This window comes from Nycticebus coucang, chromosome 17 (genome assembly GCF_027406575.1).
Source record: "Nycticebus coucang isolate mNycCou1 chromosome 17, mNycCou1.pri, whole genome shotgun sequence".
In the NCBI taxonomy this organism is placed as follows: Eukaryota; Metazoa; Chordata; class Mammalia; order Primates; family Lorisidae; genus Nycticebus; species Nycticebus coucang.
This window is the reverse complement of record NC_069796.1, coordinates 54,995,001-55,021,296: the sequence shown is the minus strand read 5'-3', so window position 1 is coordinate 55,021,296 and position 26,296 is coordinate 54,995,001. Positions and strand designations below refer to the sequence as shown.

The 26,296-nt window shown below is 42.5% G+C and overlaps 1 protein-coding gene across 2 annotated transcripts in view; it reads right to left on the bottom strand.

Annotated features, from left to right (window-relative positions):
* Positions 1–2,214: 2,214 nt before the first annotated feature.
* The window catches only part of GRIA1 (glutamate ionotropic receptor AMPA type subunit 1), a 368,086-nt gene continuing 344,004 nt past the window's right edge, over positions 2,215–26,296 (bottom strand). For both annotated transcript variants that reach the window (XM_053566867.1, XM_053566868.1), the window contains exons 15-16: positions 17,287–17,421; positions 2,215–5,075 (exon numbers count right to left, since the gene is read on the bottom strand). In XM_053566867.1, the coding sequence (XP_053422842.1) occupies positions 4,875–5,075; positions 17,287–17,421 (336 nt within the window). In that variant the 3' untranslated portion in view covers positions 2,215–4,874. The remainder of the gene's footprint in view (positions 5,076–17,286; positions 17,422–26,296) is intronic.

The window sequence follows — 26,296 nt, the reverse complement described above, 5'->3', positions numbered from 1 at the left end:
CATTGGTGATGTTTTAAAAACTTCCCTAGGGAATTCTAATGTGCAGTTTGGATTGAGAATCAGTGCCTCTTTTGAGACTAGATGTACCATTTCTTAGATGAGTAAAACGAAGCTCAAGATAATACATTTTTTTTTTTGGTCCATGTTTAACAGGTAGAAGGGGGAGGAGAATCCATGTATTGTAAACCTTGGCCCACTAGCCTTCTCATTTTTGCTTCTTTGCTCAGGGTGTGACCTTGAGAAAGTAGCTTCTTCAAGAACCCCATTTCTCTTATCTGTAAAATTGGACAGAAATGGACCCCAATAGAAATTCTTTCCTAAAGAGCATACTACCATTCAGTAAGAAATAAACTTGCCATCAACATAAGTTGATTTTTGACATTATTTCATGAAATATATCTATGCCCACTTCTGCAGGGCCTTGCAAACCCCGTCACAATGCCTTACGGAGTGGTATGATCAGATGATCTGAAGCAGAGGGATATAAAAGATTGAAGCAAAGGCCTGGCTGGTCCTGGCTTCTTTACTCCTTTCCCCCCTCTGCTTGGCACACAGAAGACATCAAGTTAATAGTCTTGTGAATTCTAGGACTCTGGGATGGAAGGAAAATCAGAGGATATGTATTTCCACTTTCATACCTACAGCCTCTCCTTGAAACAGGCCTGTTCTAACTCCAGGGGTAATGTAATTCTATAATGAGTTTACTTTGACCAATAGGTGGCCCTAAATCCATTGCCCTGTAATTTCTAGGATTGATTCTGGACTTGTTCACACAAAACAAGTTATTTCCATTTTCCTTATGAGGTCCCTGTGACCCTCTCCAGGCTGGAGCTTCTTTTGCTCCTGGGAGCTGCTTTCCAGTCCCCTCTCCGACTTGCTTACTGCTTCCAAGCCTAGACCTATTTTAAAGGGACTCAGAGTGGGACTCCTCTTTCTTCCCCTCCCCTTTCTGTAATCCTGTCTGTTTCAGTGATATCTTCATGCCCTAGAGAGCATGGCTGGCTTTCTCTAAGGACTGGCAGGTGTACCTTTAACCTTTCCATTAGTTTCCATTACTTTGGCACAGCAGGCAGGCAGAGAACTGCTCACCTGGTATTTTCCCGGCCATCACTCATCATGGTTAACACTGAGGTGGGTAGTTAGGGATGTAGAGGTTTTGGATTTAAGAAGAACTAGTTCAAATCCTGGCTCAGTCAGTCATTGAAATGATTGTGAACAAGGTCCATTATCATAACATAGAAGGTATGAAACATGCTCAACATAGTAATTGCTCAGCACGTGGTAGTCTGTGGTATTAAAGCTATTATGATCGTTGCCCAAATATTTGACAGTAAGGCAGCAGAAAGCTGTGTTCTCTGCATGTCAACTGGTGTTAAGTACTTTGTTACTCAGAGGCATCCTGCATGCTGCCAGGTCATGGAAAGTAGATGTGAACAATGACTGTACCTTCACACAAGCCTGCAAGCCTCCCTTCCTCCAGCCCTTTCCTAACATAGTAGTCACTGCCCATGCCACTATTAAAACTTGCAAGAGGGACTTTACCTAACAATTGCAATCAGTGTAACCTGGCTTATTGTACCCTCAATGAATCCCCAACAATAAAAAAAAAAAAAAACAAAAAAACCAAACTTCTTTGTTCATTTATTTTAGACTTCTGGCCCTTGTTAATATTCATTGTTTCTTGAGAAAGAAAACGCCTTCTTAATTATCAATATCTAAGTGTCAACAAATGTCAGCTCCTTTACAGAAAGTCCATCTTGCTTGAGGGAAAGAAAAGCTTTCAGGCAAGAATGAGGGTCATGGGATGCAGACCAAAATTATCATCTAGATTTGGTTCTGTCTGTAACTTTGTGAACATTTATAACACAATTATACCTGGACTCAAGTTAGAGATTTCTGGGAAGCATCCCATGTGAGATATCCTGTTCCCCCGTGGAGGAACTGTAGTTACTACAAGTCAAGCCCAGTTACTCTATGCAATTGGAACTGTGGCCCCTGTAAGTCACTCTCTGTTTGTCTTTATTATCCTATTTGGATGAATAGTGCACAGTGTTCTAGTTCAGCTGAAATGACTTGAGATTGGTTTGTGAGTCAGGCACAGTGGTCATAGTGAGAAACCTACTGGTCTTAGGCTCAGCAATAAGGACGTAATCTCTAGAGTCCCTGCTTCAGAAATGGCACAAACATGGAATTGACAAATATGAAAAATAGATTATGGATCCACAGTGATTTAATTCTTGGTGATATTTTCATTTTATGCAAATGCCAAGAAGAAAAAAAAAATTACCCTGGCTATTTGAAAGAAAAACAGGAATTAAAAAAAAAAAAAAGGGAAAGAAAAAACTTAGTGTTTGATCAAGCAAGAATCCTTTCACACATCTGCCAAGAGAGTTAAAACAAATATAGATGTTAAATAAAAGGCCCAGTTACCAAAGAGCAAAATTTAATGAAAGCCAGAACTGTTAAGTATGGATTCCTGTTGAGAAAAATGTCAATCTCTTTCAGAGTTTTCCCAATGCTCTATTTTTAAGAAAAGAGTAGTAAAAATACATAATACAAGTTAACTTTTTTCTTGCTTTTGTTTTTGCTTCACCCGTCCACTGATGAAAAGCGTCTTCTACTGGATTCTTAGACTCCCTTGCAGTACAGGCCTTCATTTCTAGTACAGTCTCTATCAGATCATGTTACTGGTGGGCTCAGTGGCTGGAGAGGCATCTTACCAGGCCAAAGGCAAAAGGTTTTTGAAGCTTGTTGATGGTACAGGGTAATTTCCACCTCTTTTGAGATGCAGACTCTCTAATTGTGGGTGATATCACATTCTGCAGTGGTAGGCTGAAGGCTGAGGGAGGAGGAAAATCTGGAGCAAGGGCAGGGGAGTGTGGGGCATCAGCTGGCAGTAGTGAAAAGTGGTAATTCATTTTGAGGGTCCGGCTTCACAGACCATGCCCACATTACACGAGAGACTGAACAAAAACACTTGAGTTAAAAGGGTGAAGAGTTTGATTTTGGAATGATTCTTTGCTATAGCTGATGATGGGAGAATGGGAGCGACATAGAGATGGTGGGTGTCCACTGAAAGAATCCACGGATAAAGCTGATCATTGCTCACCTACCCCAAGGTAGGGTCCAAAACCTTTAGCATGTCAATTGCTAATGATAACCCCTAGCAAAGAAGACTGGATAGAAGTAGAGGGTAAGGAAACAAGCCAGAATATGGTTATCAATAAAAGCCGGTGACACATGGCACTCATTGAATCATGCACCTATGAGAGTGGATGCTGGAGAGTTGGAAGCCAATTGCACCAAGAATGAGAGCTGGGGTCTCCAAGAATGCCATGTTCTGGGGACTCCCACTTCAAACCAAAGTTGCAGTCAGCCTGGGCTTCTCTCCATGAACCATGTAACTTCTCCAGTTTTGCTTTAGTTCAGCTTTGTAGTTACAATCATAGGTGTATCGACTCTGGTCACTGGAACACAATGTCCTTGTTCTGTCTTAAACAGGGGGAAGGTCACACCTCCTTGGGTTAGAAGTTGGGGTCAGGGATCTTATGGTCCCCTAAGGTCATTATCAATCCATCTCCCCTATCTTTCTTCAAATAGTGTTTGGTCTTGGGTATCTTGCTTTTTAAAGATGACAGAACATTATCTGGCCACATGTTAAAACAACACTCTATATTAACATAGAAATCCAAATTCTCTGCCTCAGCATAATCCTAAACTTCATATTTGGTCTCTCAAACTTAAAACAGGCGGCACCATGGAAAGCTCTGTTGCATGTGGGGTTTGATGAGGCTTCCTCTTCCAAAATTCTCCTTTTGCCTTTAGCTTACATAGCATTGCCCCCCATGCCAGAGGCTCCACAGAGAGTCTACTCCACAATGGGGTTCCTTTTCAGATGTTAAGCAAAGGAAAATCAGGAATCATGGGCAATATCTTCCCAGCTGTCAGCTCATTCCAAGCTCTATTTGGTTCAGGAGGCCAACTGCGCTTCAGCCACCAGAGTGCCTTTGAGCTTGAGCACACCAGAAGGACATACTTCTCGGAGTTGAGGTCAACTCTGTGAAGAAATACACCATACTACCTATGGCCCATGGCTCTTACAAATCAAAGGAAACTTTTTCTGAGCAGCAGTAACTTCAGGAGTCCTCCTCTGACTGCACATCTGCCCTTGCCTTCTCCACCACCCTCATGCTGAGTTGATTCACACTTGCGTTCTCAACTGAATCAGTGCTTAGGCTGTGCCCCACCTGGGGAAGTCAGCCCACTTCTGCAACAATGTTTGTCTCCTTCCAAGGCTTGGAGCCATGAGTGGAGGTTAATGTGGAGAGCCCCCATGGTTAATTAGTTTGAAGGTTGCATTTTCCTTTTGCTTGCTTGTAAGGTGGAACAATTCTTGAATCTCCAATCTGAAAACTGAAGAGAGATGAGTTGGGTGTGGGGAATAAGTGAGGAGAAGGAAAGGGCCTAACAGGACCTGCAAACCATGGAGATTAGTAAGAAAAAAAATTGCACACACTAAGACAATCAACAACAGAATTAAAAGAAAACAGTCCAGTTTCCCTTATTGGTGTTCTAGTGGCTCCACTGTCAGAGACACAGGATTCATTAGACAGGGTTACCCTCCCCTTATTGCAATACAGTGTTATTCATCATCCTCATTTAGCAAACAGAAAAGGGCGAAGAAACATCAAAAAAAGGAAAAGGGACAGTAAAATGGTTTTTCAATTCTTTAGGAAAATCTGTTGAATCATCCTCCTTGTGGTCGCAGTAGTTGGTGGTGGTTGCGTTTCATTTTGTTATTTTTGGCACTGAAGGGTTTGGGATGGGGCTGGGGGAGCCCAAGTCTGCTCCCCAAGGGTCTTCATCTGCTCCAGTTACAATCCTGTGGCTCCCAAGGGCATCCCTGAACTGTGGCTCATGCAGGGAATAGATTGCATGGACTTGGGGAAGTCATGGCTGACTACCCGGCCATTCTCTCCACTGCCACCACCGCTGGCTCCTGTCCCACTGTTTCGGGGGAGGGTCGATGTCCGTATGGCTTCATTGATGGATTGCTGTGGGATCAAACAGAAACCCTTTTCAGGAGGACCGGGGGTTCTTCCCCGGGTCCTTGGCAATGATTGGTAAAGTGAATGCATCAAGACTGAAGTAAATATGGTAACTCTGACTCTCCTTCCCTATCCAACTACTTTTCTATTCTACTACGCTAATCTTGACCTCCCAGTCACTCACAAAACTGGTGCATGGCTATGGATGAGTCTGATCCCCTCTCTGTGCCTGGGGTTTAATGATTAATGAGGTGATCTAGATTGGGTGAGCTCCTCTCTGATTCTTACACTCAGTGATTTCTCAAAGGTCAGATATGTTATTGCTATTATTGAGGATGATAAATGTAGCAATATAACCAAGTGAAAAAGTTTCTGGAAAGTGGGTTTGGGAAACTTGGATTCTAGTTCAGATTCGGACATCAACTACTTGCGTAGTTGCAAGATGCATCAACTTGTGCATCTCTCTTTACTTTTCTAAACTTTTAAAATCTCTTTGTCTATAACATATGATTATCTATGTACCTATAGACTTTTATTAGCAAGAATAGTGCTACTGCATAAAAAATGTTTTGAAGTGTTAAAAGAAATTGAAGGTGTGTTATTGTTGGGTTAAAATAAAAAACCGCTTTTGATTTGCTTCAGGAAAAATGCTATCCTTCCTCTAGCAGCATGTATTAAGGGAATGTAGTAGTTCTTTGAATAAAGCATATGCAAAATGTAATTGGAAAGGGGCATGTGCTGAATAAAATGAGAATGCATTCTAAAGATCTTCATTTGCCTCAACTGTTTCCCATCAGCATGGAGAATCAGCACTTCTAGAGTGACACATCAGATCAGCACCATGAAACTTCTGGTTTCTAGGATTTTGGAATTCTTGATCTGAATAGAACTTTAAGAATGGCCCCAGAATCACATAAGTGAAGTGGGATGTTCAAGGTCACAAAGTAGATCCAGAACCATATCCTATTAGACAAGAGGATGGGTTCTGTTCAATGTTCCTTTGGAGAAAGAAACTTCATGACATAAAATCCAAACCCGTATCTCTTCCTGTCTACCTCTTCCCATTTATAAACAACCATAGAATTTTGGTTTCTTGGTGGAAATCAACATAAGGCAGAGGAATTATCTATGAGTTGGAAGGTTTCTTTCTCTAAACCTAATCTTCTCTTCAAGGCTTATTCTATTCTCCCCTCCTTCCGGAAGTCTTCCTAGACTACACTAGCCTAGTACTAGCCCCTGTTGTAATGGTTCTTCTTAGGTGTATAGGTTTCATCTTCTGTAAGAGAGTTGTTTGGAGGAAAGCAAGGGCCAGGTCTTCTCAATCCTCAGCCAGCCCCCAGAGTGCCCAGAATGCAGTTAGATGCATAATAGAGTTTTTGAATTTATCTAAGAAAAGCCAACTACCTAGGATCTTTCTCAAAAAGTGTATGGCTTTTTCACTTGCATATTGCCATGATTCTAGTAATCAAAGAAGTCAGTTAACCTACTGTGCCCAGGCAGTGATAAACAGGGGAAATTTGACCTAATTTTTGTTTCACTGTTTTTTTTTTTTCTTTTTCTGATAGCTTTCTATTATTGGCAAGGAATTCTGACAATATTTTAAAATGTTCTTTCTTTTTAAAATCCATGATTCAGACAGATTTGCCCCATATGATGCTCCACCCACGCTGGTTCTGTCTCCTTCTCCTTGTCAAACCCTGGGACTTGATTTATTTACATTTTCCTTTGGCTGTTCTCCACTGAAGGGGAAGTGGGACCTGGATTGAATTCTTCTAAGTCAAAGGCCAAATTAATGCTACAGCAATGTTACATGAGGGAAATGTAAATTGAAAACATGAGGAATTAATGGTTACTTATTCTCACCTAAAAATGTTTAAAAGAAAATAACATTTTATTTATATCCATGGGAAATATGGAAACTTGTATAGATTAGCTTGGAAGGTCTATCCTTCATGATTTTTCTCTGCCACATCTCTTTAATTAAAAAAAATTAAAGTTTACACACATCACCTTGGCCTCACATATTCTCATGATATTCCATTGAAGTTGGTGGTGCTTCATGAATTTATCTTAAAGAACAAGATTGATGACACATTGGTCAACATTAGTGCTTGCCAAGGCCTCAGATAACTTAGACAAACAGGTAACTAAAAACTTCTAAGGTCATACCATTAGAATTGGTTTTCAAGGAAGCTGAGGGTTTTGCAGAGGTCAATGACTCCATCCCCCTATCGTGGGGGAGGGTACTGCCTTCTTACTGGCTTTCTTTGCAATGCATTTATAGAATCCCAGGAGAAGAGATTAATAGAGTCAAAACTCTGGGGTGGAAGGCAATGTTAAAAGTCAAAATTAGATCACTAGTTCTCAAACTTAGTTGCATAATGGAATCATCAAGGAAGTTTTGGGAAAAAAAATCTGATTCTGAAATGCTACGTTAGAGATGCTGACTTAATAGGTGTTGGGTATGGTCTGAACATGTAGAGTTATAAAAGCTAGAAGCTTGAAACACACAGATCTAGTTTATCCCACTCACTTTACAAAGAAACTGATTCCCTTTACAGAGAAACTGATGACTTACTACTGACTTGTTTAAGGTAACGTAGGGACAAGGCCGATGGCCTTCTAAACATGGCTCTTCCTACCCCTGTAGCTAAGCTGTCATAAGTTCATATCATCGTTCCTTTAGGAAATGTGGTTCTCCTTTGTTTACCCTTGACATACCTACCAGCCATTCAAAATTCATTTGTGTAGTTGTGGCCATTGGGTTTTTTTTTTTTTTTTAAACTGAGACTCAGAAAAGGATGAGTAAAGTCTAATTTTAAATTCTCCCAAATTAGCCCTTCAGAGACTCATCTCTCTAACAGTGACTACACCCAAACTTCTCAGCCACTTGCTTTTCTAAGAAAAGTCCATCCAGCCTCTTGCACATCATAGAACATCCTAATAAAAACTTAAGACTCAGTAATGACCTAATCTAGGCACATGTGCCAGAAACTAGAGTGACCGCCTGCTGTGGAGGGCCCTCTCCTAACTTATCAAGTCTCTCAGCTGCTGGTTAATTCCAGGGAAATGTGTGAGCTGTCAATTGCTGTTGCTTAAATATGCCCCGTGTGAGCACAGCCACCTATAATTTTGAAAGGTTAGCAGCTCTCCAGGGGTTGGGAGAGGCTAGGGCTTATTTTCCTAGGGAAGCAAGGTGGTGAATAATAAAGGTGGTTATCCTTAATATTAGCTAAGGGCTCAGGTTCTACTCTGTTTTCTCAGGTGGTGGGGGGAAAGGAAGGGGGGTCTGAGACTTCTTTCAATTTGGAATGTCTTAGGTTACACATTTTTACTACTGCATGACAATTTAAATGTTGCGGGCTGCCTGAAGACCCTCACTGACTCCCCTAGTCGCACGTGCCACCCCCTTTCCCTCAGTCTTTCTATGTTTCAGTCTCCCTGGCCTTCATTCCATTCCTGGTCAAGAGTTTGAATCTTGGGGTCTCCAACACTTGTGCATCCTTGGCTGGCAACTCTCTCGCTCTATGTCATGCTTCAACTCTGTTAAATGTCACCTGTGACCCTGACCTCCCCAGCCCCCACTGTCCCATCAGGACAGGGCTCTGCTCTACACCTGACAGCACTAACACTCATCGAACATGTAAGTGTTGTTTATCCTCTGTCCTCTCCATCACACTCTCAAAACAGAAGCTGTATCTACTTTGTTCCTGACCATATCCCCAGTGCCAAGCATTGCCTGGCATACAGTGGTGCTCAGTATGTCTTATGGAAGGGACGCCTTTAGGGTGCCTTTCCACTAGTCTCTGTGACATTGTTTGTGTGTCCTGATCATTGACACATTAAAGAGACTCTCAATGCAAAGAAAGGGATTAAATACCACGGTTAGCCTCAATAACTAGATCAGGTAAACCCAAAGGTAGGACTGCATTTCACTTGTCTTTGTGTACAACACTGGCTGGGACTGGAGGGACATATAGGAGGTGCTCAAAATTGCCATGGGATTGAAGCAGGAGAGAGAAGTTTAGAAGTGGCCTGAGTAGTACCAAGAGCCTGGGCTTTATGGAGGCCATGCTGGAGGTCTCATTCCTGTTCTCCAGCTCCTGGCTTGTGTGACCAAGCTAGGACAAGCCACTAGCTTTTCTGAGCCTCTACCTCTACATTTGTAGGATTGTAAAAACAACACATTACATGGTTAAGGAAATGTATTGAAAGCACTTTGAATATAAAAGTTACTAAAAAACTGTCCTTTCCTCTCTTCTTTTTCTCTGTCCTGCTGTTTTTCCTTCCTATCCCCTTTTCTCCTCCCGCTCTCATCCATGAAGAGTGGAAAAGGGTCCTTTAAACACTACTGAGACATGAGAAACTGACCCTGCAACTAGTTTAGGGGCTCAAAGCCCAAGGAATTAGCCAAATACTGTAATCAAGGACAGAAATAGAAAGTTCTTGCCAAAGGCCCTGGACTCTTATTGATCTGGGGCTCTGTGTAAGGTTGGGGGCTGCCTTTCCGAGAAGGGCTACTTGCTTTTGGAGAAGGCAAAGCACAGAATAATAAAAAAACTGCAAAGATGGAAAGTCTGAGATGCGAGTGGAATACATTCCACTTATCTCTTTTGAGTAGGAGAGGAGTTGATGGTAATTTAACAATTAAAGGCTGAGTTGGTTAATAAATAAAATATATTTTCTGCAGCTACAAGATGAAAAATTCTATTAGGAGCTTCAGTGAGTTGGGCAGAAGTCATGCTAATCAATGGAAGTAATTATAGAATATCCAGGTGGAAAATACTGAATTAATGATTCCAAGGAACCCTGATGTTGGCTTTTGAGAAATGTAACATCTTCATTGTAAAGGGAAGGGTGAGAATGTCTCTAAGAAGCTAGATGATTCAGTGGCTTTTTTTCAGAGAATTTTTTTTTTAATATTAACCTGAATATTATGACTTCAGTGGTAAAGGTCAACATTGTCCCGGTTTTAAGATGATCCCAGCCTTTAGCCACCCTTTAGCTACTACTACCTGGCAATCATGATTATTGGGAGCTAGGGTTATTTCAGAAGAAGGGCTGGATGTCCAGAGGTGTCCTGTTTGCTGAATGCTTAGTCTCATTCATCACATTTATGAGTACAAACATATGGGGTTGAAACTACCTTGGATGGTATTGCCGTTGCTGAATTGGGTGGTTTTGCTGGCAATATTTGCTTAAACTAGGAGTGGCTCCCTCCAATGCCCTGTCTCTACCTCCAGGAGACTTTCTCCTCCAGATACAATGCCACACTCATTTTACTAATACTTACCCTACGTGTGGGGGATGCCCAAAAAGAAATGAGGCGCAGCTTCTTACCTTAAGGAATTTACACTCTGTACAGCTCAAAAAACCTCTCACATTTAAGTGGGGACAGTAAAAGTAAAGTTTTAAGGAGGATGTAGCTGGCCACTAATGATAGCTATTATCATAAATACTAGTTATCATTGCTGTTATTATTATAATTCTTATTTATTGAGGGCTGCTATGGCCCAGGCATTTTGTCGAGTCCCTTATATCCGTTATTTCATACATGGATAATCCTCACAACAATTTTATGAGGTACGTACTACCACTGCCCCCATTTTATAGAAAATGAGGATCAGAGAGTTACTACAACTAGTCCAAGGTAACACAGTTAACAAACGGAGCAGATAGGATTGGTGCCCATTCTGTCTCCAGGCCACCACCCTGCCTCTGTCCTGGGGAGGACACTACTGTGATCTGTCCTGTGTCCTAGGTGAGGAGGACATGCTTGTGATCTGTCCTGTGTCCTAGGTGAGGAGGACATGCTTGTGATCTGTCCTGTGTCCTAGGTGAGGAGGACACTTCTGTGACCTGTCCTGTGTCCTAAGGAGGAGGACACTCCTGTGATCTGTCACTAATGTGTCCTAGGTGAGGAGGACACACCTGTGACCTGTCCTGTGTCCTAAGAGATGAGGACACTCCTGTGACCAGTCCTGTGTCCTAAGAGATGAGGACATTCCTGTGACCTGTCCTGTATCCTAGGTGAGGAGGACATGCTGATGACCTGTCCTGTGTCCTAAGGAGGAGGACACTCCTGTGACCTGTCACTAATGTGTCCTAGGTGAGGAGGACACGCCTGTGACCTGTCCCATGTCCTAAGAGATGAGGATACTTCTGTGACCAGTCCTGTGTCCTAAGAGATGAGGACACTCCTGTGACCTGTCCTGTGTCCTAGGTGAGAAGGACACTTTTGTGACCAGTTCTGTGTCCTAAGGGAGGATGACACTCCAATGACCTGTTCTGTGTCCTAGGTGAGGAGGACCCTCCTGTGACCTGTCCTGTGTCCTAAGGGAGGAGGACACTCCTGTGACCAGTCCTGTGTCCTAAGAGATGAGGACACTCCTGTGACCTGTCCTGTGTCCTAGGTGAGGAGGACACACCTGTGATCTCTAATGGGTCAACTCTGGGGATCTATTTTGAGTAATGCTATGCAAGGAAGGTTTAGGGGAGTTTATGGGTCCTAGCTCACCTAGCTCTTGCCCTGCCCCTCTCTTTGTCACTGGGGTAGCACTTCGGTGTGTAAGATAGGAGAGTCTTTAGGCTTATGCCTTGGGTAGAATGGGTAAAGAAAACTTTGTGTATATTCTTAGAGGAGTCCTTGGAGGTTTACGCTTGATTTAGGGCCTGAAGCCCACATCTTTGTTGTCTTTGCCTTTTCTGAGAGGATCTAGCAATGGGCAAGGAGGTCAAGGTTAGGACTGAGATGTTCCTTGGTCCCCTGGTCAAATGCCATTGTGCTTCCCTCCCTTGATTGTTCCTTGTTATCATATCTCAGGGAAGCTGTCTTTTCAGTGGGCCCTATGTTAACAGAGGACCGGGTGAGGGATCAGCCTGCACAACGGCACATGGTTGGAAGCCTGAGGTGGGTGGCTAGAGTTTATAGAGTCTGTGAGGAGAGCAGATTGCCGGGGCCAGGGGTGGGGAGGTGGTAGGCTGGAGCTATGATGTGGAAATGCTGAATGCCAGGACCAAAGGTCCTCCTACCTCACCCCCACTTCCCCACACACAGAACTAAATACAGAGTTCTGAAACAGAAGGGCACATGCACAGAGATGTCTTCCAGGGGTGACTGTGGAGGCATGAGTAGGACATGGGGCACGAGGCAGGGAGGGGCTGGGCAGGTGGCTCTGTTTGTGACCTGAGAGTGGGTATGCTGAGCATGGGAGCAATTGTGTCTTGAAAAGTGAGTTTCAGGAAACTAAACAATCTTCTGTTGAATAACAGATGGGTGAAGGAAGAAATAAAACAGGAAATCATTAACTTCCTTGAGCATAACAACAATGAAGACACAAGCTACCAAAACCTGTGGGATACTGCAAAAGCAGTTTTGAGAGGAAAATTCATCGCTTTAGATGCCTACATTCGAAAAACAGAAAGAGAGCACATCAACAATCTCACAAGAGATCTTATGGACTTGGAAAAAGAAGAACAATCTAAGCCTAAACTCAGTAGAAGAAAAGAAATACCCAAAATCAAATCAGAGATCAATGAAATTGAAAACAAAAGAATCATTCAGAAAATTAATGAAACAAGTAGTTGGTTTTTTGAAAAAATAAATAAAATAGATAAACCATTGGCCAGACTAACGAGGAATAGAAAAGTAAAATTCTAGTAACCTCAATCAGAAATGATAAAGGGGAAATAACAACTGATCCCACAGAGATACAAGAGATCATCTCTGAATATTACCAGAAACTCTATGCCCAGAAATTTGATAATGTGAAAGAAATGGATCAATATTTGGAATCACACCCTCTCCCTAGACTCAGCCAGGAAGAAATAGAGCTCCTGAACAGATCAATTTCAAGCACTGAGATCAAAGAAACAATAAAAAAGCTTCCAACCAAAAAATGCCCTGGTCCAGATGGCTTCACTCCAGAATTCTATCAAACCTTCAAGGAAGAGCTTATTCCTATACTGCAGAAATTATTCCAAAAAATTGAGGAAGAAGGAATCTTCCCCAACACATTCTATGAAGCAAACATCACCCTGATACCAAAACCAGGAAAAGACCCAAACAAAAAGGAGAATTTCAGACCAATCTCACTCATGAACATAGACGCAAAAATTCTTAACAAAATCCTAGCCAAAAGATTACAGCTTATCATCAAAAAAGTCATTCATCATGATCAAGTAGGCTTCATCCCAGGGATGCAAGGCTGGTTTAACATACGCAAGTCTATAAACGTTATCCACCATATTAACAGAGGCAAAAATAAAGATCACATGATCCTCTCAATAGATGCAGGAAAAGCATTTGATAAAATCCAGCATCCTTTTCTAATTAGAACACTGAAGAGTATAGGCATAGGTGGCACATTTCTAAAACTGACTGAAGCTATCTATGATAAACCCACAGCCAATATTTTACTGAATGGAGTAAAACTGAAAGCTTTTCCTCTTAGAACTGGAACCAGACAAGGTTGTCCTCTGTCACCTTTATTATTCAACGTAGTGCTGGAAGTTCTAGCCAATACAATTAGGAAAGACAAGGAAATAAAGGGAATCCACATGGGAGCAGAGGAGGTCAAACTCTCCCTCTTTGCTGATGACATGATCTTATACTTAGAGAACCCCAAAGACTCAACCACAAGACTCCTAGAAGTCATCAAAAAATACAGTAATGTTTCAGGATATAAAATCAATGTCCACAAGTCAGTAGCCTTTGTGTACACCAGTAACAGTCAAAATAAGAAGCTAATTAAGAACACAACTCCCTTCACCATAGTCTCAAAGAAAATATAATACCTAGGAATATACCTAACGAAGGAGGTGAAGGACCTCTATAAAGAAAACTATGAAATCCTCAGAAAGGAAATAGCAGAGGATATTAACAAATGGAAGAACATACCATGCTCATGGATGGGAAGAATCAACATTGTTAAAATGTCTATACTTCCCAAAGCAATCTACCTATTCAATGCCATTCCTATCAAAATACCAACATCGTACTTTCAAGATTTGGAAAAAATGATTCTGCGTTTTGTATGGAACCGGAAAAAACCCCGTATAGCTAAGGCAGTTCTCTGTAACAAAAATAAAGCTGGGGGCATCAGCATACCAGATTTTAGTCTGTACTACAAAGCCATAGTGCTCAAGACAGCATGGTACTGGCACAAAAACAGAGACATAGACACTTGGAATCGAATTGAAAACCAAGAAATGAAACTAACATTTTACAACCACCTAATCTTTGATAAACCAAACAAGAACATACCTTGGGGGAAAGACTCCCTATTCAATAAATGGTGTTGGGAGAACTGGATGTCTACATGTAAAAGACTGAAATTGGACCCACACCTTTCCCCACTCACAAAAATTGATTCAAGATGGATAAAGGACTTAAACTTAAGGCATGAAACAATAAAAATCCTCAAAGAAAGCATAGGAAAAACACTGGAAGATATTGGCCTGGGGGAAGACTTCATGAAGAAGACTGCCATGGCAATTGCAACAACAACAAAAATAAACAAATGGGACTTCATTAAACTGAAAAGCTTCTGTACAGCTAAGGAGACAATAACCAAAGCAAAGAGACAACCTACACAATGGGAAAGGATATTTGCATATTTTCAATCAGACAAAAGCTTGATAACTAGGATCTATAGAGAACTCAAATTAATCCACATGAAAAAAGCCAACAATCCCTTATATCAATGGGCAAGAGACATGAATAGAACTTTCTCTAAAGATGACAGACGAATGGCTAACAAACACATGAAAAAATGTTCATCATCTCTATATATAAGAGAAATGCAAATCAAAACAACCCTGAGATATCATCTAACCCCAGTGAGAATGGCCCACATCACAAAATCTCAAAACTGCAGATGCTGGCGTGGATGTGGAGAGAAGGGAACACTTTTACACTGCTGGTGGGACTGCAAACTAGTACAACCTTTCTGGAAGGAAGTATGGAGAAACCTCAAAGCACTCAAGCTAGACCTCCCATTTGATCCTGCAATGCCATTACTGGGCATCTACCCAGAAGGAAAAAAATCCTTTTATCATAAGGACACTTGTACTAGACTGTTTATTGCAGCTCAATTTACAATCGCCAAAATGTGGAAACAGCCTAAATGCCCACCAACCCAGGAATGGATTAACAAGCTGTGGTATATGTATACCATGGAATACTATTCAGCCATTAAAAAAAATGGAGACTTTACATCCTTCGTATTAACCTGGATGGACGTGGAAGACATTATTCTTAGTAAAGCATCACAAGAATGGAGAAGCATGAATCCTATGTACTCAATTTTGATATGAGGACAATTAATGACAATTATGGTTATGGGGGGGCAAACAGAAAGAGGGAAGGAGGGAGGTGGACGGGGCCTTGGTGTGTGTCACAGTTTATGGGGGCAAGACATGATTGCAAGAGGGACTTTACCTAACAATTGCAATCAGTGTAACCTGGCTTATTGTACCCTCAATGAATCCCCAACAATAAAAAAAAAACAAAAAACAGAAAAATGAGTTTCATAAAGAACATTCTAGGAGAGCAAATTTTACCAATGGCTCTTATTAGTTTAGTTAAGCTAAGGTAATAGTGTAGGCAGGGGTGTCCAACCTGTGGCCCATGGGCCACATCCTGATTGTATGAGGACTATTTTTGCTTCTCTGTGGTGTTGGGTATCATGAAAAGTCTGTATGCATCTTTTCCTTTTGCTCATCAGTTTTGGTAGTGTTTGTGTATTTAATGTGTGGCCTGAGATAATTCCTATTCTTCGAATGTGCCATGGAGAGAAAATAAAGGTTGGACACCCCTTATAGGGCTAGGCTAGTCCAACATACAACCACTGGTGTGTTGCCCAGAGTGACAGCACTTTTTTTTCCTTCTCAGTCTCAACCCCACTTGTCCTTCTGAGTTACAGCCTCTTACTAGAAGCCTTCTCCAAATTACTTCGTCCTCTAAATTCCTACAGTTCTTCCTATCTATACCATAGGGTATCTTGTTGAGTAATTTTTCTGTGTCTATTCTTTTCTCTTCCTTCCCTTCCCTTATAATCTTTACCTTTCCTTTCTCTTCCTATCCCTGTCATTTTTTCTTTCTTTTCTTTTCTATTCTTTTTTTTTGTGTGTGTGTGTTTGTTAGATGCAGAGCTATGTTGCCCAGGCTGGATTCAAACTCCTGGGCACTAATGATTCTCCTGCCTCAGCTTCCCAAGCAGCTGGGACTACAGGTGCATACCACTGTGCCGGGGTTCATCTGTGCCCATTTTTTGGTTGAGATTCAAAATTGCTGAAGGGTACACATTGTACCTCAGCCCACTCTCCTTCCTCATAATATCTTGCTCATGGTATTGTTCACATGATTAACTTCCATAAATATTTTCTTACTAAAGTTAAATGATGAAATATGAGAAGGCTTAAAAGTTATTTTACCCAAACACCCTTTAGGTGCTTGAATTCATATCCTTGTCAAGAATTAGTCAGCCTCTACTTGTATACCCTCAGTGACAAGGAACTCACTACTTTTGGGGGTAGTCCATTCCATCTTTGAGTATCTCTGTTAGAAAGGTAGACTTTGCATATTGTGTCAACATCTATTTTCTGTCACTTTAAGTCACTTGTTCTTGCTGTATCTGTACTTTGAGATCCCACAAAACAGGTCTGTTTTTTTTCCTACCTGGAAAGTACTCATATTTTCACAGATACCTCTTAACTCCTGCACAGTTCTTCTCTTCTCCAGGTCCCTTCAGCTGCATTTCATGTGGTTTGGGGTCATCTAACTAATCTTCTTACCTTTCTCTGAGCGTGATCCTCTTTACTAATGTCTATCTCGCAGCATGGAAACTGAGAAAAGACTCAGTTCACCAAGTACAGGATCAGCACAGAGCAAGGCAGGCACCCCTTCACCTTGCTGGGGAGCTCAACTTCTATCAGTGCAACTTCAGAGGGAGTCAGCCTTTGTAGCGATCAGTCGTGCCTCCTGCCGTGCTGACTGTCCACTCAAACTCCTCACCTTTGATCTCACTGACCCTTCTCCGGCAGGTGCAGTTGTTCTCGTGTTTGCCTAGACACACCCCATCTTCCTTCCTTTCTCACGGCTGCCTCTGTCTCTGTCCCTGCTTCCCATCTTGGGCTGACTGCAATCACTTGTCACTCCCACCCTCTTCATAGACCCCAGGACACCCAGCTGTATCAGAGAACAGTTTAGGAAAAAGGCCCGGGAAGACGATGCCACCTTCATCCGCTTGGATTCACTACGAGATTTGTAGCAGAACTCGATTAAGGCAACCAGCATGGCTAGTCCGAGTCCTCCGATCAGGATGTAGAACACGCCTGCCACATTGCTGAGGCTCAGAGCGCTTGTCTTATCCTAGGAAAGGAAGGAAGGGGAAGGGGGAAAGAATAAAGTGAGGCAGGTGGCTGAAGACCATCAAAGCAACAGCATATTTACACACATACACTCAACCCCACACCCTCTTTAACATTCACAGTAGTTGGAAAGGCCTTTTATTCACTGATCCAGTATTAAACACTCCCCAGGGGAAAAAAAATATAAAATTTCCAAGCATCCTTAGTTTTGTTGAATTTATAAGTATGTTTCACCCTCCTCAATGCCTTTTCTAGGGTGGGAGATACAAGGAATTCAGGGCAGCTGTACCAGTCTGCACTCTCAAGCTTATCCTATTCTTTTTCAAAAAACTACGTCCCTTCCTTTTCAGCTGTATTCCTGCCCCCCTTCACTCTGTTGCTCAGCAACACATTGGTCTCACTCATTGTTTATATCTCCAGGTGTTTTTCTGAGACTTGGTACTTAAAATGAACTTTCCCCTAGATGTGCATTGGATTTCAATTTAATAAGACAGTTACTGTACGTATAATAAAGACTAACTGATATATACGTTAACTTACTGCTCCGAGTCCCAATTTAGGTGACAAAATGGGGGGCTTGGAATAGTAAAAAAGCACTGAGTTAGAAAAATGACTCTATTAAATCCCAATAATTATGCTTAATTGGTGTCATTTTTCTGTTGGTGGTGCTTGCTAAAAACACTGTAGGCAGACCCAGGTGGCTGAATTTAGAAATCTTTGCTGCCTGTGGTAAAAGATCCTGAATTAGTTTCAGATAAGCAGGGTCACCAAGAAGGGTGGTTAATTCCTAGGAGCCTGGGAATACTCATGTCCAATAGGAGGTGGACAGAGCTTGCCCTGTGGAGCCCAAGGAAGACATTGTTCTGGTGAGATTATCCCTGAGTTCTGTCACCTCCAATGGGATTCGACAGTGGGAGACTGAGGGGCAAAAGAATATCTTTAAATCTCAGAAGAATATTCATGAGTGGTAGTTCTAACACTTTTGTTTATATTATTTTTTCAGACATAATAAGTATTTCATTGAATTAAAATGAAACACCTTCTTCAATGGACATAGGCACGCATCATCCCTGGCTGGTTGGTGGCACTGGATAGGGTAAGGCTGTCACACCTTTCCATGTATTCCTTTTCAGGTGTGGCTATAGGTGAGCCAAAGGGTGGACTGTATTGCCCTTGGGACTTCTCTGACATCTGCCTATTAGAATCTGGGCATGTAGATAGGAATCTCTTCTAGACCAAGTCAGTGGCTTCTGTCCTAGTTCTACTTGGTGCATTGTACAGGATTCAGCAGGGCTGAGCTTGGGGACTGAAGCTGGCAAATAACGGCATGACTTCCATCTTCAGAAACAGCCATGGCCATCAGAGCTGTAGTAGTATCTAAAATATCCCCCCTTGGTGGCTTCCTGTCTGTTAAGGCAGACGGATCTTGAACATAGGTTATACTTGGCATGGTATAGTCTGGTTTTAGAAACAGTGGAAGTGATTATTCAAAGGATTCAAAGGGGCAAAATTTCTCCTGCTCTTTTATAATGGCCTGCTGAAGGAAATATGCAAAAATGAATCTGGTGCTTGGTTAAAGAGTTGGCTGAACAAGTAAATTCCTACTTCACATGATTTTTAGAACATTCAAAATGTCTCTCTGTGTGAGTCACATGTCATGAGGCAAGTAATTGTTTCTCTGGAGAGTAATTCTTTAGAATCCTTGGAGGTCATGCAGCTAAGAGAAGTTCCTACAAATCTCTTCTGTTTAGACAGCAGCAGGGGTGGGGTGGGGAGTTAACATATTATCAGCTCACACCTTGGCAAAGAGTGGTTGGCAGTGAGGTTCAGAGGGAGTAGATGGGGGTCACCCTGTGGGAAGGTGGTATACTCAAAGGCTAGAGGCTGCTGGCTTCACAAGCTGAGTAGACTCTTTTTTTTTTTTTTTATTGTTGGGGATTCATTGAGGGTACAATAAGCCAGTTACACTGATTGCAATTGTTAGGTAAAGTCCCTCTTGCAATCATGTCTTGCCCCCATAAAGTGTGACACACACTAAGGCCCCACCACCCTCCCTCCATCCCTCTTTCTTCTTCCCCCCATAACCTTAATTGTCATTAATTGTCCTCATATCAAGATTGAGTACATAGGATTCATGCTTCTCCATTCTTGGTGGTGGTCAGTGTGCAGAACAGGTTGAAGTATTTCCTGTAGAGCTGGTCTTGTTGTGGCGAATTTCCTCAATGTTTGTATATCCGTAAATGATTTGATTTCTCCGTCAATTTTGAAGCTTATCTTAGCAGGGTACAGAATTCTGGGCTGGAAATTGTTCTGTTTAAGTAGATTAAAGATAGATGACCATTGTCTTCTTGCTTGGAAAGTTTCATTAGAGAAGTCTGCGGTCACTCTGATGGATTTGCCCCTGTAGGTCAACTGGCGCTTACTCCTGGCAGCTTGCAGAATCTTTTCTTTTGTCTTGACTTTGGACAGGTTCATCACAATGTGTCTTGGAGAAGCTTGGTTAGAGTTGAGGTGACCTGGGGTCTGATAGCCCTCTGAAAGCAGTGTGTCAGAATCTTTGGTGATGTTTGGGAAATTTTCTTTTATAATATTGTCTAGTATGGCTTTCATTCCTCTGGGGCATTCTTCTTCCCCTTGTGGAATTCCTATAACTCGTATGTTGGAACGCTTCATAAAGTCCCATAATTCTGACAGTGAACGTTCTGCTTTCTCTCTCTTCTTTTCTGCCTCTTTTACTGTCTGAGTTATCTCAAGAACTTTGTCTTCTACCTCTGAAATTCTTTCTTCTGCATGGTCTAACCTGTTGCTGATACTTTCCATTGCATCTTTAAGTTCCCTAATTGACTGTTTCAGTTCCTTCAGGTCTGCTATATCCTTTTTATATTCTTCATATTGTTCATCTCTTATTTGATTCTGTGTTTGGATTTCCTTTTGGTTATTTTCCACTTTATTAGCAATTTCCTTCATTGTTTCCATCATTTCTTTCATTGTTTTTAACATGTGTATTCTAAATTCCCTTTCTGTCATTCCTAACATTTCTTTACAGGTGGAATCATCTGCAGTAGCTACCTCATGGTCCCTTGGTGGGGTTGTTCTAGACTGTTTCTTCATGTTGCCTGGAGTTTTCTGCTGATTCTTCCTCATGAGTGATTTCTTTTATCTGTTTCCTTGCCCTAATTTTCCTTTCACTTCCTCTTGCTCTTTAAGTTCTCGTGCCTGTGGACTAAGGGTTACAGGACCAGAAGGGTGAGAAGGTTGAAGAGCAAAAAAGGGATGAAAGAAAGGAGGACCGAGTGATAAGAAAAAAAAGAAAGATAGAGAAAGGAGAGGGGGTGGGTATAAGGAATATTGACAAAAAGAAGAGAGGCACAGAAAGAGGGACACAGGGCAATATAGGTGTACAGTAGGGTACTTTGACACAACCTTAAAAAACCCCACCTTCTGGGGGTGCCCAGTTGGGTGGTTCCCTTGAGGTCAGCAGCTCTTTGCTAACCTGATCAGACACAGTACCCCACCTCCACCAAGTAGAGAGGAAAGACAAAAATGCTAGAAATCAAACCAAAACAAGCAAACAGAAAAATTTATGGGGATAAAATTGGGTGAAAAACCAAATGATAGCGGTAGAAACACTAGCAAAAATGAAGTTCTAGTTGTTGAAAAAGGCAGCAATGGGAAAGTATAATTAAACTAGAAAAACTGAGAAAGAAAAAGGGATCTGTATGGAAAAGATTGAAATTAAAAAACAAAAGAACATGAACAACGTCAAAATAAACAAACAAACAAAAAAAACAACCAAACAAAAAAAAGAAAAAAATACACAACCAAAAACAAAGCAGTTTGTATATGTTATTGAATATTGTCTGGGCAACACCTGGTCTTCTGGGGTATGAGATGTTAATCAAAGTTCTGATACGACTGGAGGTTGCTGATTTCTCAAACCCCAGCAGGTAGACACCCTAAATCTCTCTTCAGCCCACTTAAAAGGCACTTTGAACTTGTAAACTTGCTGAGCAGAAGGTTTCCCAGCTTTCTTGCTGGAATCACTGCTGAGGTGGCTATCCACTTACCCAAGTGTGCCAAAACCGGTCTCACCCTGCCCCTGAGGGTTAGGGCTGCAAGGTGGCTCAGACCCCACCCTTAGGCTACTTGGTTGTTGGGTTACCAGCTCCCACCCATTTCTAGCTCTGCGACCCTGAGGGCGGAGCTTGCCGGGGCAGATCACTGACAACGGTTCCGTGTGACCCACCGCCAAACACTATTAGCTCCGTCTGGCTCAGCGGCTCAGACTGGGGCCCTAGACAACGGCCAAAGTTCTCCGCACTCCCGCTCAGGCTCTCCCCAAGGCCGTTCAGCTGAGTGCCAAGTCCAAAGACACCAAAACAGTTCACAGGTAAGGCCTTTCTGGTTTGCAGTCTCGCTGCTACTGAACTTACAGTTGTGGGCGGGTTTAGACGGATTGAATACACGCGACCACTTGCCGGTTTTCCACTGTTTTAGTCCTTCTCTTGGGGTCCAGAAGCCTCTTGCTTACTCCCTGTATCCTCATAGGAGTGATGATAGGCAGTTCCCACCAGCCAGAGATGCCTGGAGTCCTATCTCCCCAGACTCATGGTGCCCAGATGCAAGGAAGCTGTTACTCAGCCGCCATCTTGCTCCGCCTCCCTGAGTAGACTTTCAATAGCTGAGGCACACCTGGTCCCCTTGGTCACCAAAGCTGTTTTCTTCTTCATGGTCTTTTCTAAGTTCCTCTTGGCCATGGATGGCCTTCAAGGATAAGGGAGTAGTGTGTGTACTTTTTTTCTTTTATTATCTTCAAAAGACTCTGAGAGGGTACCTGCTTCCCTAGCTATAGAAGGTGAAGTTTCCATTTCTGTCCTCTCTGGGAAGGGATTAGGATCAGATCTTCAAATGGAAGTTAGGGGGAAGGGTATGTTCCATTATATGCAACTATAGAAAGAGGGTCAAAAAACTGATTTTGTCCAGAGGTGGATAGCACCCCTCACTTCTGAAGGAGGTCTCTTGCCTAGCAAGATGGCAGTGGGTATGGAGACATTCTACACAGAGAACTGCTAGATATATAGGAACTGCTGCCTCTTGCAGGACCCACAGCATCATTGATCCTTATTTATACTGACACAGTTCTATAGTAGCAGGAGGAGGAGACCACACACTCTCACTACCAATATCAGGTGCAACATAACTCTCCAGTTTGGCATCATTTAACAGGGTGTGGGATGAAGGGCTGGTGTCGATCTGGTCTGAGTCCAGACATTTGAGGAGTTCCCATCTAGATAAGGTTCTGTGATTCTCCTGTTGTGTTCCATTAACTTTTTTTTTTGCAGTTTTTGGCCCGGGCTGGGTTTGAACCCACCACCTCCAGCATATGCCTACTCTTTTGAGCCATAGGCGTCACCCTCCATTAACTTTTTGATAGTACAAAACTTAGATCTTTCTGAGGCGGTCCAAGGCCACAGTCTTCTGTTCAGTTGCTTTTATTGACTCCCTTTGAGTTGCTCTGTTGAAATATAATGGAGAAGACTTAGATAGGAACAAAAACCCCTTTTATGTGAGGGCCAGAGCTCTGATTCCTCCTCTGGCCCACAGTGTCCATAAGAGGGGGCTTCCTAGTGGACCTGTGAACAAATAGCTATGCCCATGCTTCTCAGGGAAAAGGGAGAGGTGGAGTTTGAGGTTTCTGAGCACCTCTCTGGGGACCTCATTCTCCTCCCATCTCATAGCACTGCACGGCCCAAAAGCCAGGCAGCTGGTTGGTAGGAGTGAAAAACTCACAACTCATCTCCTGCCAGGAGCACTGAAAAAGAGTGACAGTGCTGAGAAGAGTGACAGGTGAACAGAAAAATAAAAATCCTGTCTTTCAGGATTGCTGGGCTTGTTGCTGTGGTGATGAGGCCTCTTCATCTGTTTTCCTTAACCTGTTGTTTTCATCTGCTGCCTCACTCATGTGGAAGAGAGATTCCCCCCCATATTTCTCCTTGCTTTTCCCATGTACTGGGGGACTATCCCAGGTTGCTTCTATGTTTCTGAACTAACATTCCTTCCAAGAATGTGGGGCTGGCTTTGAGCCAGGTCTATGGCGGAGAGACTTGCAGCTTTCTTTATGGCATATGTAGAAAAGTTCTGGGGAGAGGCCAAGGCCTTTGTCCATCAGACCAGTCCTTCCACTGAGACTGGTGCTGCCCATCAGCAAGGCCTGCTAAATCTGGACCATGCTTCAGTCTCTCCAAATGCTTCTATCCCTTCTTTTTTTTTTTTTTTTTTTTATTGTTGGGGATTCATTGAGGGTACAATAAGCCAGGTTACACTGATTGCAATTGTTAGGTAAAGTCCCTCTTGCAATCATGTCTTGCCCCCATAAAGTGTGACACACACCAAGGCCCCACCCACCTCCCTCCTTCCCTCTTTCTGTTTCCCCCCCCATAACCATTCTTATCTTCTTGGTAAAAGCACAAATTTTTACAAAGTGAAGGATGCAGCTCTGCTCTTCTGTGTGTTCTAGCAGAAGTCCACACACTTTCTGATATGCTTATACCTGGAGTTTCAGGGGCTGCTGGCAAACCTTCCACATGTAACCTGACTTTGGCTTTCAGGGACTGCACAGAAAAGTTCACCCATTAGCCTTTCTCTTGTGCTTCGCCAAAACTTTTATTTTTGACCTACGAACTGTTTCCCCCAAGCAGTTGATGATTTTCTGGGAGGGAAAACTGAATGATTGACTAGGCTAACTCATTAGCAGAGATCGAAGTGGGAAAGCTATGGAGAGGTGAATTTGGCTCAATTAAAGTAAGAACTTTGAAATAAATAGAGTTGTCCAAAGAAGAGTTGCACTTCCATAGGTAATAATAGGTTCCTTAAACGTAAGTGTGGAAAAAGCTGATGAGGTTATGTAAGGAAAAAGCTGATGAGGTTATGTAAGGAATTCTCAAAGTTGGACCAAGTGACCTTTGACACTTGTCCCCACCCAAAGAGATTCAAGGCATCTAAGGAGTTCCCAGAGGGCTTGGGATCATACCTTTTATAAATTGTCCCTAGAGACTAACCCCTTTAGGGAATATAAAAAAGGAACTCATGTTAATTGGCAGCTTTTGCTGTTCCATTTCCAATCTAGGCCAGTTCCCTAGCCTGCATATTTTCCCCAAGAGCAACACAGGATGGGAATTGGCCCATTGTACTAATAATTGGCAAGGCGAATACCGTGAAAGTGATGGTTGTGGGGGCGGCTCTTCTCAGCACTGTGTGCTCAGGGACCGGCTGCTGTACAATGCACCATAGAACATCCTGACTCAAAACAAATCCTCAGCAAGGAACGTGGATCGTGGAGGGGAGCATAAGCACTGGCTGAGGACTCTCCCAAAGGGTGAGGAATTTTTCAGAAACAGAGGCTCCAGTCTGACTATTATGTGGGTGCCCCCATGGAGAACCTTTGCTACCAGTTGAATATCTACTTGGACTACACATTAGTGAGCAGGGGTCTTGCATGTCAGGAAAATAAGGCCTGCTGTCTCCAGAGGTACTTCTGGCCCAAGGCTTAGAAGATTTTTAAAAGAAAAATCTTTGTTTCTACATAGTTCCTTCTCTTAGCACAGTGATGGAAAATTAAAAATATGTGGCTTAGGGGATTGGGGCAGGATCGAAGTTGTTTCCACATTCAGTCTCTGGTATGGGTGACTGCTGTATTTTGGGTAGTTCATCTTGGAATATACATAATCCCCAGAAGATTTGCCTTGACGTTACCAGTTCTCTGTAAGCTACTGCCTGCTCTGCCTTACAGAGATGGGAACCCTGACCCTGAGCAGGGTTCTAGCTGCAGCCACAAGTCGCCAAGGCATGAGGGTAATGGAATGACTTCTGTGTCTCTTTGTCTCAAGGGGTTTCTTTCCCCACCCTTGTCCCTCTGACACTGCCCTCCTGGGGTCTTTTCATTGCAGGAACATTCAGTGGGTAGGAGAGGGGGCAAGTGGAGCAGAACATCAGTCTATGAATGCCCAGGACTTTTCAGGTGGCCAATGCTCTTTACCTGTGAGGAGGGTAGGGTGGGGACTTGTACAAAGTGTGAATTTTCAGTCCTTTTGCCTCTAGGCTTTGGTGAGAAGGGGTGAGAAAGTGAGTACTCCAGATCTCCAGAGCAAATAGACTTACTCCACTGGTGGTGGGGCAGCGTGGAGTTGTGAAAAGAGGCAGGGCTGGAAGGCGGGAAACCTAAACTGAGTTCTTGCCTGTGTTTGTCACTGAGTCACTGGGTAATCTTGGGCAAATCACTAAGTGAGTGTCGCCCACGTCTGGATGGTATGGGAGATGGTGTTGGAACATACATTGAAGTAAGTGGCATTGACTACTGACTACAAGGTGAAGACATCCTCTTTTCAATTCTCTTTTAATCTTTATGAGTAAGCCAGTGAGAAAGTCTCAGTTTGATGCTGGTCATCTTTGATGCCTATCACTTATTCTCCTTTTTGAAGAAAGAACAGGCCATGGTTGTAATGATGCCTATAATTTAATATTTTTTGTTGTCATTATATTTATTTCTATGGATTCTTACCTTTTTTCCAAAGAAATACTGTTTTTCTATTAGGGCTGCCACTTTTTATATGAGCCAAATAATAACAAAAGTAGTGATTTTTTTTCTTTTTCCTTTCTTTGCTTTCCTTTCTTTTTTTTTTTTTTTATTGTTGAGGATTCATTGAGGGTACAAGAAACCAGGTTATATTGATTGCATTTGTTAGGTAAAGTCCCTTTTACTTTTGTCCCACCCCCAAAAGGTGTGTATGAACACACAAAGCAAATAATAACACAGGTAGTATGTTTAACCAAGGTGGGATTAAATCCTCTGTAGAATCTCTTTCAACTCTAAAGCCTGG